Genomic DNA, 13,338 nt, shown 5'->3' with positions numbered 1-13,338 from the left:
TCACCATACTTGGGCGAAATTGCCTTACACATTGTGGTATGCTTTTTCTCCTAAATTCCTTGTGAAAATGAAACATTTTGAGCTAAAACTAAATATGTTTGGAAAATTAATAATTTTATTTTCAGGGCCCTATTCTAATAAAAACTATTAAATACCTCTGGGGTCAAAATACTCACTACAAGGGCTTGTCCACACGTAACGGAATTGCTGCGTATTTTCCGTCCGGAATTGTGGACGGAAAATACGCAGCTGAGTACAGTAGCAGCAAAGTGGGTGAGATTTAACAAATGTCATCCACACACTGCGTAAAATTTCCGTCCAGACATTCACCTGCAGTGCGTATTCTTCAAACATGAAATGGTGCATGTAAAACATATTAATAAAAAAGAGAGACAAATATCCTCATGGCGCTGCTTTATTTCTGAGGCCTGTGTTTGAGTCATGTAGCACACTAGGGCCACATATGGGATATTTCTAAAAACTGCAGGATCTAGGTAGTAAATGTTAAAGGGGTTTTCCCGAGATCTAAAAAATATTTTTATTAACAGTCTGCCGCTATTATTAGCCATAAATAAATCCTTTCATTTTCGGTTTCCTTTCGTGCTTTAAACGTTCTCTGTTTACATCCTGCACTTTGTTTACATGCCTCAGTGTTTTGAATGACAGCTTCCGGTCTGAGAAAATTTGGCGCAGGTGCTATTAGAGCACATGAGTGGGCATGCGTGGTAAACACTGTTAGGCTGGGTTCACACTACCTATTTTCAGGCGTAAACGAGGCGTATTATGCCTTGTTTTACTTCTGAAAATACGGCTCCAATACGTCGGCAAACATCTGCCCATTCATTTGAATGGGTTTGCCGACGTACTGTGTCGATGACCTGTCATTTACGCGTCGTCGTTTGACAGCTGTCAAACGACGACGCGTAAATTGACTGCCTCGGCAAAGAAGTGCAGGACACTTCTTTGCAACGTAATTTGAACCGTTCTTCATTGAAGTGAATGAAGAGCAGCTCAAGATTACGGGCGTCAAAGACGCCTCGCAAAATGCGAGGAGGAGCATTTACGTCTGAAACAACGCATCTGTTTTCTCCTGAAAACAGTCTGTCTTTCCAGACGTAAAAGACAGTTCTCGTGTGCACATACCCTTAGTGTAGCAACCACGCATGCTCAGAGACACCGACGAAAGAGTATCCGGAACACCACTGTGTACACCACAGTGTACAGTGATGTCAGGAATAACGTTCCCGTACATTGAGCCAGCCGGAAAACGGAAGTGAAAGAGCATGTACGGGGCAGCGCCGGAAGTGCAGGTTTTACTATTGAAGACACATCACGTGACCGGCGCTGGAATCGGGTGTTAGAAAATGAAATCAAAACGCAAGTATATTACAAATTGCATTATTTTTAAATGTGCAATGCAATAACAATTAGTTGGTTCCGGAAAACCCCTTTACGTTTTTTTTTCTAACACCTGCTGTGTTACTGAAAATAAATGGATTCAATTCAAATATCTGCAAAAAAATGAACTTTGCAAATTAAAGCAAATTCAATTTGCTGTAATTCCTGTGAGACACCTAAAGGCTGGGTTCACACTGAGTTTTTTGCAGGAGGAAAATCTGCCTCAAAATTCTGTTTGGAATTTTGAGGCAGATTTTCCTCTGCCTGCACACCGATTTTCGCGCCGTGAAATACGCTTTCTCTGCCTCCCATTGATGTCAATGGGAGGTCAGAGGCGTAAACGCCTGAAGATAGGGCATGTCCCTTCTTTTTCCCGTGAGCCGGTTTTTCCGCTCGTGGGAAAATCGCCTCCGCCTCCCATTGAAATCAATGGGAGGCATTTTCGGCCGTTTTTTAGCGTGTTTTCCGACGTGGTTTCCGCGTCAAAAAGCTAGTCAAAAAACTCCATGTGAACTCCCCCAAAGGGTTTACAAATTAACTAAATGCTGTTTTAATTACATTGAGGGTGCAGTTTTTAAAATGGGGCTTTTTATTTTGGCTTTTAATATACAGTATAGGTTCACAGCTACTTTAAAACTGAATTGGTCCCTAAAAATATATGTTTTGCAAATTTTCTTGAATATGTGAAACATTGCTGCTAAAATTATACACTTTAAATATATAATTTCAATTTAGGAAAATGCAAACCTTTCCAATTTTTCTTAAAATGTCTTCATTTTTTGATAACTAAAGAGCAAACATATTGATCAATGTTTACCACTAACATAAAATACAATGTGTCACACAAAAAAAAAGTAAAAGCATTCCAAAGTTATTACTACATAAAGTGACCATGGCGCAGTTGAAATAAACATCAGTGGAGCGCGACAGCTTGCCTTTGGCTGACAACACCTATAGGGCAGTGACAGGCTATTTGTAAATTCCCCCAAAAAATCACAATCTATGAGAGAATGACTTATTATGAGATTCCTATTTAATAATATTGCAGAGTTTTAAGGCAAATATAGCCTTTGATATTCACTGTTGCTTTATACAAAATCAATTTCCTGATTTTTCCTTTTCCAACAAGCAAATGCTTTATTTGTACAGATGATTTTAATAGAAGAGGCATGGAATCGCAACTCTTTTCTATGGAAATAAGAAAACAGGAAACCTCGGTCTTCTCTAGATCCCAGAATTTTTTGGAGCTTGCTTCATGCCCTAATGTCTGTGCAAGTGTTCAGTTACAGTGGATGAAGTCTTTTCCTTTAGCTGCATCCAAGCTATTTAGTTGTGATCAGATGATCCGGGCAGCAGGAACTGATTGGAGAGGCGGCTGGCTGCAGCTGCAGTGTAGGCTGCTGTCAGGGACAAGGAGCCACTGTTGTACAAACATAGCATCAACATAGAAGTTATTTTGTGGGCTTCAGGATGCAGATATGGGCTGTGCTGCCAGCATTGTTCTGCTCCAAGCCTTTCGCTCTGTGGTACAGAGGAGCTGTCCTCACATTTGCACCAGACGACAAGAAGATCTGTCACATGAAATTGTGCTACAGGATGATGTGGATGAAATAAGCAGACCGAGAACTCTGATCATCATGGTAGGGTATGCCTTGGCAAACTGTGACAGTGGCGACAGGATTATTTATACAGATACAGCTGCGGCAAAGGGGCTTAATCCTTTCGGATTTTTGTATAATTGTTCATGTTGATTTGTGTAAATTTCCTAATTTGCTATTCCCCAGCAAAGCCGTCTATACCTTATGTAACACAACTACTGTATCATTTGGTGGTGCATTATGTGACTTCTCCTGCCTGCTGTTGCTTAGATGTTGACGTCCTATAGTTCTGAAATGATGAGACTGACGGGCTGAGTAATATGATGCAGGTAATCGGTACAGGGTTCTTGTTTTTAGCACAACCCTTATAGATAGAATGAGGTGCTATTATTTTGGCTTTGTAGAATTTTATTTAGCATACATCATTCTAAAAATGATTTGGAATTATCATCTGATTTAATGTAGGCAATGGCGCATGTTGTGATGCATACAAGTGGTATTCAGTAATATTTAACCTGTTAAAGGCCGGTAGACAGCGTTTGTTCTGATGTAATGGGAAAGCTGGCTGGTAAATTTTCATGGGCACTTTTGCTCTCGGCATTTACTACAGTTGGGGAATGAAGATAACATCAATACAAGGCTTTCAATATCTGACAATGATTTATTGTATGTAAACAATGGTCATCATTCTAATATGCTCCCAGTCTCTATGTACATTAGAGCACCATTGGGTTGCCAGTGTATCTGGAATAAACTACAGGATCATCTTCTTTTACAGGATCTATGTTGGTGTTGGCCTTTAGACTAGCATTGACAAGCAGGCCAATAAAAACGGGCTAAGTGGCAGCTCCTAGAACCACACAATCTTCTTCCTTAGGCCTATACAAGGTTGACAAACAGAGTAACTTCTACTACAGAATTGCCCAATTCAAGGTCTGTGTTGCAGGGTATTTTAAAATTTTTGTAAAAGAAGAAAAAAACTACTTAAAGGCACACAAGCCTAACAGGCTATCGCATCAGCATTTGCTGTGCAAATTAGTGTAATCTATTATTCCCTGTTATCAGCCAGTCCTGGATTGGAAGATACTGACGTGTAGTGTTCTTCAATGGCATTACTAATAATTACTAAATAAGTCCAGAAAAATGTCTGGCTCCACGATCACAGCTGGCAACATCTGGAAACATTTATACACACGTGTATGATTGTTATTTGCTGCACTTTTATTTTAGTGTCCCTTTAACAGCTCTATTTGCTTTTCTTACATGATGGTGTTTTTTAATTATAGGATACTGATTTAGATGATGGATATGAAAGGGAATTCTATAGTTGCAAATAAATGGCACTAAACTGCTAATAATCTCTTCCTCTCACTGCTTGTTTGCACATGTCTTGCCTATGGAGCTATTTTAGACATAGGGTAAGTCCATAAAAAGTGAGAAAGCATTATGGGCCAGTCATATCTACATAGTTACCAATTGGTGACTAAATTTTAACTAGAGTTGGCACCATTCCACCCAAAAATACCAGCCAGGTTTGGGGTTTACTGTTTTTGTGTAAATCGTGGCAAACAAACGCCACAATCGGCACATGTAAATAAACCCTAACATGGGTAAAAGTTGGGTGTGGTTTTGGGTGTCGTGACTTCGCACTAATTAAGATTTGCCACTTAGGTCTGGGAGCCTTAGATAGAAGCCGTCTCACTGTAAGGGCAGATTCAGACGAACGTTGCGTTTTTGCACGCGCAAAAACCACTTGACAGCAGCGTGTGTCATCCGTGTATGATGCGCGGCTGCGTGATTTTCGCGCAGCCGCCATCATAGAGATGAGGCTAGTCGACGCCCGTCACTGTCCAAGGTGTTGAAAGAGCTAACTGATCGGCAGTAACTCTTTCAGCACCCTCGACAGTGAATGCCGAACACAATATCGAGAAACCTGTTAAAAAAAAAGAAAAAGTTCGTACTTACCGAGAACTTCCCTCCCGGCCGTTGCCTTGGTGACGCGTCCTTGGTGACGCGCCTCTCTTGACATTGGGCCCCACCTCCCTGGATGACGCGGCAGTCCATGTGACCGCTGCAGCCTGTGCTTGGCCTGTGATTGGCTGGAGCTGTCACTTGGACTGAATTGTCATCCCGGGAGGTCAGACTGGAGGAAAAAGCCGGGAGTTATCGGTAAGTCAGAACTTCTTTTTTTTTTTACAGGTTCATGTATATTGGGATCGGAAGTCACTGTCCATGGTGCTGAAACAGTTTAACTCTTTCAGCACCCTGGACAGTGACTAATCTCCTGACGTCGCGTACCGGAAATTGTTTTGCTGGGTTCGGCCAAAACGAGTTCGGCCGAACCCGGTGAAGTTCGGTTCGGTTGTCCGGGTTCGCTCATCTCAAAGACACTCCGTTTGGATGTTTGGAAACAGAAAAGCACGTGGTGCTTTTCTGTTTACATTCATCCTTTTGACAGCTGGTGCGCTGTTTCAGTCGGTTCGCACGGAAGTGCTTCTGTGCGACCTGCGTGGTTTTCACGCACCCATTGACTTCAATGGGTGCGTGATGCGCGAAATACGCGGAGATATTGAGCATGTCGCGCTTTTTGCGCAGCTGACAAACGCTGCGCAAAAAGCACTGACTGTCTGTACTGCCCCATAGACTTGTATTGGTCTGTGCATGGCGCGTGAAAACCACGCGGCCCGCACGGACCCAATACACGCTCGTGTGAATCCCCCCTAAGGCTGGATTCACACGAGCGTGCCGTTTTTGCGCATGCAAAAACGTGGTATTTTGCCTGCGCAAAAGGCACTTAACAGCTCCGTGGGGCATCAGCATATGATACGCGGCTGCGTGCTTTTCGCGCAGCCGCCATCATTATGACACTCCGATTGGATGTTTGTAAACAGAAAAGCTCGTGGTGCTTTTCTGTTTTCATTCAACCTTTTGACAGCTGTTGCGCGAATCACGCGCGTCACACGGAAGTGCTTCCGTGCGACATGCGTGGTTTTCACGCACCCATTGACTTCAATGGGTGCGTGATGCGCGAAAAACGCCCAAAGAACGGATATGTCGTGACTTTTTTTCAGCGGACTCACGCTGAGTAAAAATCACGGATATGTCTGCACGGCCCCATAGACTAATATAGGTCCGTGCAACGTGCGTGAAAATCACGCGCGTTGAACGGACGTTTTTCCCGTTCGTCTGAATAAAGCCTAAGGCCCCATGCACACGAACGTAAAAACGCCCGTAATTATGGGCCCATAGACTACTATTAGCCACGGGTACCTTCCTTTTTGCTTACGGGAAGGTGCCAGTGCCGTTGAAAAAATATAGAACATGTCCTATTTTTTTATTTTACGGGCCGTGCTACTATACTTTATAATGGGAGCACGGCCCGTAAAAACGGCCGGCCGCCCCGTGGCCGGCCGTGCTCGTAATAATATTATTATGCAAAATTTACAGCATTTGCTATCGCCCGTAAAAAAAAAACTTACCACTGGACTGGTTATTACCGGCCTGGTGGCAATCCTAATTTTAACACAGAGGGTCTTATTTATCAAAACTATCAAATACAAAAATTGGCTCTGTTGCCAATAGCAACCAATCAATTACAGGGGTTTTCTCACGAGGGACATTTATGACCTATCCAGAGGATAGGTCATAAATGTCAGATAGATGCGGGTCCCACCTCTGGAACCCGCACCAATCTTTAGAATGGGGCCCCTACCCTGATTTCCGACCATGAAGGTGAAAACAGCGTAGCTCGCTGAGCTACACTGAATTCGTAAGCCCCATAGAACTGAATTGTAGTTACGTAAACCGCGTAGCTCGCATGCTACGCTGCTTCCATAACTGCTATTCACTAGTTTGGGAGTTACGGAAACCGCGTAGCTCGGCGAGCTACGTTTTTTTCTTAACTCCCGACCATAAAGTTAGGAAGTGGCTGGGAGTCTGCGACAGACAAAGCTAGAATGGGGTTTAGGGGGCCCCGTTCTAGAGATAGGTGCGGGTCCCAGGGATGGGACCGCATCTATCTGACATTTATGACAAATCCTGTGGATATGTCATTAACGTCCCTCGTGGGGAAACCCCTTTAAGCTATTGTTTAATAAACTGATCCTGAGAATAAAGGCTGCTTTATGATTGGCTGCAATGAGCAGCAATGCCAGTTTTTGTATAAATGAGGCCCAGTGTATATTGGCAATTTATGTTATTTTTGGACAGAAAAGAGGATAAAAAAGTAAAAGCCATTGATTGATTTTATGTATAAACTACTAGGCAGTGGAGACATCCAATTTGTAAGATTAACCAATATGCATATAGTATTTCCACTAGAAATAAGTACAGGGGTGGTCTGGTTTAGTCAACCCATTTTTATATATCCTATTAGGGAGTTATGAGTTAATAGAGAAGAGGCCCCGGTTCAGAAGCCTACTCTATTAACATGAGTGGAGAGCAGCTACAAAGAGTGTCTCTCTAGTGGAGGACCCAACATGTCTGTGCATTACATGTACAGTGCATTGATTTCGCTGCAGAGAAATTGAACAATTACTGCTGAGTTCCACCAAACATACGGGCTGATACGTGGGGGTCCCAGCAGTAGAGCACTGTGATCACCTTAACATATGGGAACCCTTCTAATAAAAGGGATTGTAAAATTAAAATGGCCTAAATGGGGAGATCATCACAAACAATACATTGTCTCCCTCTGCAACCAATCAGGGTTTAGCTTTAATTTTCTAAATTCCTCTGGTTAGAGATAAAATTTTATTGCTTCAGGCAACAAGTTTACTTTTTCCTGAAGATAGATTTCAATGCCTGTAATTGATACATGAGGCTAAAATGTGACTAAATAGTGAGGCCTGTACTAATATGGGTCTGTCTTTACTTTGACGGTCTCCACAATTTGAAGATGACAATTTGTGGAGTAAGATTTGAGGTTTTCGTATAATTTTCCTCATGAGAAGTTTCAGAAGGACACATTATGTATGTTGGTGTCAGTGGATCATGTTGTGATGAATCAGGAAACCACGGTCATAGAAGGTAGATGTCCATCAAGTTTCTGTAGTGACGTGAAGCAACCGTCATACTGATAATGGCATTGTGGTATCAAGTATGCTGATGTGTAAAAAAAAAATGTAGCCACCCAAAATTCTTATTTAGGGTTATCTAGGAAAGTTTCCGCATAATGAGACTCTCACATAATGTCATATTGCTCACTTCTGACATGAAGCATTGCTCACCTTGCACCGTGTACATCAGGTTGGTAATGCTAACTGAAAACACATATATTTATGTATCAATAAAACACAGTGGGGTAAATTAATTAATTCTGTCCTAAGGTTAGGCAGGATAAAACTAGACCAGACAGGCAGAAACCGCACAAAATGTATCACAATGGCGCATGCTGTATGATCCATTTTTTTTCTCATCTTGCTAGACGTGTTGGATACTTTTTACTCTTCCTCTCGGCTGGCATATTTTACACCAATATATTGCAACAAAAGAATGGCATATGTTATTAATAAATCTGGTGTCGTTTTACAACTTCTTCTTGCCAAGCCCCCTTTTCTGGACACTTTTCAAAACTATCGTGTGAAGTGTAAAAAGTGTCCAAAACACATAATAAATTTACAGCAATTCTGGCGCATTTTGCTTTGTAAATCTCCCCAAGTGTATATTTTGTCTCCAAAGTTGCAGTATACATTTGGAAGCAAAGAATAAAGAAAATCACCCCCACATTATGCATTATAGCAAGTTGACACATTTAATGTAGATGACTGTTCACACAGGACATGATAAAATGGCGCACAGAGTGTTTTGTCCCTGTATTAATCCCTAAACTGTTACTTTGGGGATCAGTGAAGCTTTTTTTAAGGGTGACAGATTTTTCACATACATATAGCTTAATCTATACCAATTTTTGGTTTCGAGTGGGAATTTTATCTATAGGTTAGTGACATATTGGATGAGATTTAACTTTTGCGCTACAAAAGTGAATTACATGGCGTTCGCAAGATTTATACAACTGTTTAGAAAAATAGCGTGCAGTTAAAAGTAATAAAAAAATGCACCGAATTAATTATCTAACATGCCTAGCGAGTTGTGCCAAATTTATTATGCCATGTGGTCTATTTTGATCAATTTGGCGCTATTTTCACGACTTTTGATATGTCATAGAAACATATTAGAAATGTTGATCAGTGTGGGTGCTGAGAACCCCACCATCGTTTAAATGAAGGTACAGAAGTGCTCAGCTGAGCTCCCTGCACCTCCGGCTGTGATCGGCGCTCCTCGTCAGGGTGTAGATGGGCTTATATACAACCTTTATGATCCAGTCTTCAGCCTAACAAGGAACGCTGATCACAGCTGAAGGTGCGGAGCGCATTTATAGTATAATTTAGGCTACAATGGCATTATGTTATATTCTTCACACATATTTTGCTTAATTCTTGCAAAGGTTTATGCATAGTTTACATGTTATTTGAGTGGAAATACTTTAATCCTATTCTTTGATTCAATACAAATGAGAAAAAAGGTGAGGTGTAAGAATAGATTCTTTCTTTTGTATTGCTTCATTGTATTCTTCATTGTTTTGCTTTCATTGCATCCTATTTGTAATAAATGGCTGTCGTTTTAGTTGAAAAGAATGGTTTCTAAAGCTGCACTTACACCGGGGCATATTTACTACTAATAAATTGGACTGCCAAGTAGTGTACCAGTATTGTCTGCATCCTATGCTACATGTGCCTTGTTCATTAAAGGGCAACTAAATGCTCAACAAACTTCTGACATGTCATAGTGACATGTCAGAAGTTTTGATCGGTGGGGGTCCGAGCACGGAGACCCCGACCAATCGCTAAAACGAAGCGGCAGAAACACTTGTGTGAGCGATGAGCCGCTTCGTTTCTGCTTGGCTTTTTTTCTTGGAAAGCCGATGTAGCGGTGTACGGACTCAATAGAAAGTCTATGAACCCATACATAGCTACATCGGCTTTCCGAAAAAATCCAAACAGAAACGAAGCGGCTCAGCACTCACACCAGCTGTTCTGCCGCTTTGTTTTAGCGATCAGAACCTCACCGATCAAAACTTCTGACATCTCACTATGACATGTCAGAAGTTTGTTGAACGTTTAGTTACCCTTTAACATCAGGCATGCCATGATGATGAAAACAGGGCCGCTATTGGTCTTACCTGTCGTAGCCAACATTCCTTTTCTGAAGGAAGAAGTGGTGATATTTTCGTGTAAATAAGTTGCACTGTACAGTATACAGCTATAAAGCCACAACCCTTCTTCAGACCCTTCACATGTGTTAGAAAAAAGGTGGGATCTTAGTTAATATGGTGTTCAGCCTAAACACCATTTTTTCAATGCAATCGCGCCTATTATGTTAGTTACCTAGTTACTGACGGCACTAAAGTCTGATCCTGCAGTCACGCCTTACTCGCTACCATGTGTAGGTTAACAGACAGGGGAAGTTGAGATAGAAATGACTGCTGGATCACACTACACAAGATTTGTTTGTAATAAGTAACCATGGAAACACATAGTTCTGCATAGGCTCTGTATAAACGAAACGGTAGTATTTTCTTTATCAATAATACTTGGTAGAAGTTGGTTTATCATTATTATAATTTTTTTATGTATGCATTTGAGTAAGCAAAACTACATATACCCCACAAATCTTTTCCAGAATACAAAGTTTAGAGAGAGGTGACATCACATTGTCATTTTCTGGAGCCTTATGATTATATTTTACCTTTATTATACTGTATGTTCACAAAGCGCAAAATTCCACTATAGAAAAGAACAACCTATTCACAGATATATTGAAGTGTGTACTGTATTTGTTACATACATAAGTCAACACACCAAATTGACCTAGTGTCAGAACTTCTACGTAAGGTCTTGAAGACAAACATTTACTGTGGTCATGAGGACTCTTGTGACTTATTCAATGGCCCCATGGCCCCCAGCTAAATACAGTAGTAAGTAATGTATAACTTATGTACATGCTGTACTGTATTAGGCAAGCAGCTGATTGTCTAATGACATTAAATTACACTGGATTTAATAGAAAAAAAACTCATTAAAGTGGCTATTTGTTTAAAAACAACAAAAAAAACAATTCTAAAATACTCTATTATGGAATTCTGAGTTTGGCTCTGTTCACAGCTGCATTACAATTTCCGTTATTCTGTTCCGTCAGAGGTGCAAAATAACAGGAAAGACAGACGCGCTGGATCCGTCACGTGATAGAAGCTAATGGCATCCGAAAGAACTCTTCAACATTAATGGATTTTACCGGGTTTCCATAATTTTGTCCAGCAATGGAGGCTCCAACGCAGATGTGAACGGAGCCCTAATAGTCAGGTGTCCCCTGTTCAAAACCATTAGCGACTAGTCAAGGCAGATATCGGCTACAAAGTGTGTCTCTTGCTCTGGAGACCCTGCATGTCCATGGATTACCTGGAAAAACCAATGATTTCCGTGGGAACTATGTAATGCTTCACTTCCCCTGTTATGGCGCTGCAGGAAAATCTAACACTTTCTGCCTGATTCCCCTGCAACAGCGGTAACTTCTAAGAAAAAGTAATCGTCTTGTGTGTATAACCCCTTAAATGTAAAAGTGAAAAAAAAAATTCCACAAAGTACATCTGTTTAAACATAAAATATTAACATGCAAAATGATTAACCCTTGTTACTGTTTCACATTTAAAAATACATCTAAGGGATCATGCACACGTCGGTATTACAGCTCTGAACAACCCCCGAGTTGTACAGAGCCATATTAGCTATGAACTTCTATTGGGACCTACTGTACCTCTGTATGCCTCAGATTTCATAAGGAATACAACAAAAACGTGCCATGTTCCATCAAATGGCTTAATATGGAGGTATTTTCCCCTTAGAAACATTGCTTTTAGGGGAGAATTCCTCCAAAATACGGCCTACGGCTCCCTACTTGCGAGTGGCAGAGATTCCGCATGCCGTCATTCAGCCTATTACATGGAACATAAGGTACCTGTAACGTGGACTTGATATATACCATAAGAGGGTAGGATAGCCTTTTACTTGAGATTGTCTGCTGAAGACATCAGTTGTTTTGCTGATAATTCCAATCTCACTGTAGCCTCTTAAGGTTCCAATACATATTAGTCAGAACTTGTTTATACTCCCGATTTCAGGACAGACAATCTAATGCCCGATACTTTGCTCCCACTGGAGATAGGCCGCTGCAAAAGGTGTCTGCTCATTAAAATAAACATGCCCGATTGGCCTAGTTATTTTAAGGGGTTGTCCAGTCTAGAAAATCCATTGCCATATACCCTATTAGGGGATTCTGACTTATTAGTGTGGGGTCTGTTCAGGATCTTCATATCTTGGCCAGAGCGGAGAGCGGTTATACAGAGCGTCTTTCGCTCTGGAGGTCCTGTCCTGCATTACATAGACATCCCATTGATATGAATAGGCACTGTGTAGGTGCTGCAGGGAAATTTAACATTTACTGCCAGTTTTCCCAACAGAATACAGCTGATCACTGGGGTCCCAGCAGGGGGACACTTTGTAATCTGCTTAGTGTTAAGGTACCCTTCTAACAAGAAGGGCATGAACTCGGTAGAGAGCTCCTTTAATATGTATGGCCACCTTTAGCCACTTTGAACTGCACTCAATGCAGTACTATAATCTGTCATAGTTTGGCTAGCCCTACTTTACCTCAAATTTACTGCTACGCTTCGATTTGATAACTTATTTGTTCTGAGGATGAAGATCACTACTGGATCAAAACCTTCTGGTAATGTGTCTAATGTACCGTATTAGTATCAAAGAAAAGATTTGCTGTTGGTAATACCAGCAAGTAACTTGTTAAAACATAAAAGCACCTGTGTATAGATAATAGAATTAGAGAGGATTAAATGTCAGAGAGCATTGTCTAATTACCATATCGCCTGCATACTTATTACTGTCACCTCCGTGACTAATTACTGGGGCCATACGTACTGAAGACTTCTTTCCATTAACAAACGTATGAACTATATAAAAGAGATCACTTTCCTTATAGTTCATTATCTTTCCGATTTATTCTATTCTTATTTCTAGTTTTTTATACCATAGCTTAATGCTGGGTTTAATGAGTCGTTGACATTCTTTGCTCTGCTATTCAATAAATAAGCTCCACAAGATGATATTTGCTACTGCTGTCTGGTATTTTGGCTGCCGATCAAAAACGAAGCGGCTCAGCGCTCACCCGAGTGATTCTGCCGCTTCGTTTTAGTGAACGGTGGAAGTTTCAGTTCTCGGACCCCCACCGATCAAAACTTCTGAAATGTGACTATGAAATGTCGAAAAAGTTT

The 13,338-nt window shown here is 41.1% G+C and overlaps 1 protein-coding gene across 5 annotated transcripts in view; it reads left to right on the top strand.

The window, feature by feature from the left end:
* DOCK10 (dedicator of cytokinesis 10) overlaps nt 1-13,338 on the top strand; it is a 320,008-nt gene that overhangs the window by 80,527 nt on the left and 226,143 nt on the right. For 3 of the 5 annotated variants that reach the window (XM_075861477.1, XM_075861479.1, XM_075861476.1), the window contains exon 1: nt 2,797-3,038. The exons of the other annotated variants lie outside the window; for them this stretch is intronic. In XM_075861477.1, coding sequence (XP_075717592.1) covers nt 2,877-3,038 — 162 coding nt within the window. In that variant the 5' untranslated portion in view covers nt 2,797-2,876. Of the gene's footprint in view, nt 1-2,796; nt 3,039-13,338 lie in introns of those variants that run through there. 5 annotated transcript variants of the gene reach the window in all.

Source organism: Rhinoderma darwinii, chromosome 4, assembly GCF_050947455.1.
Source record: "Rhinoderma darwinii isolate aRhiDar2 chromosome 4, aRhiDar2.hap1, whole genome shotgun sequence".
Classification (NCBI taxonomy): Eukaryota; Metazoa; Chordata; class Amphibia; order Anura; family Rhinodermatidae; genus Rhinoderma; species Rhinoderma darwinii.
The sequence above is the reverse complement of the archived record's forward strand: the minus strand, read 5'-3'. Positions and strand labels throughout refer to the sequence as shown.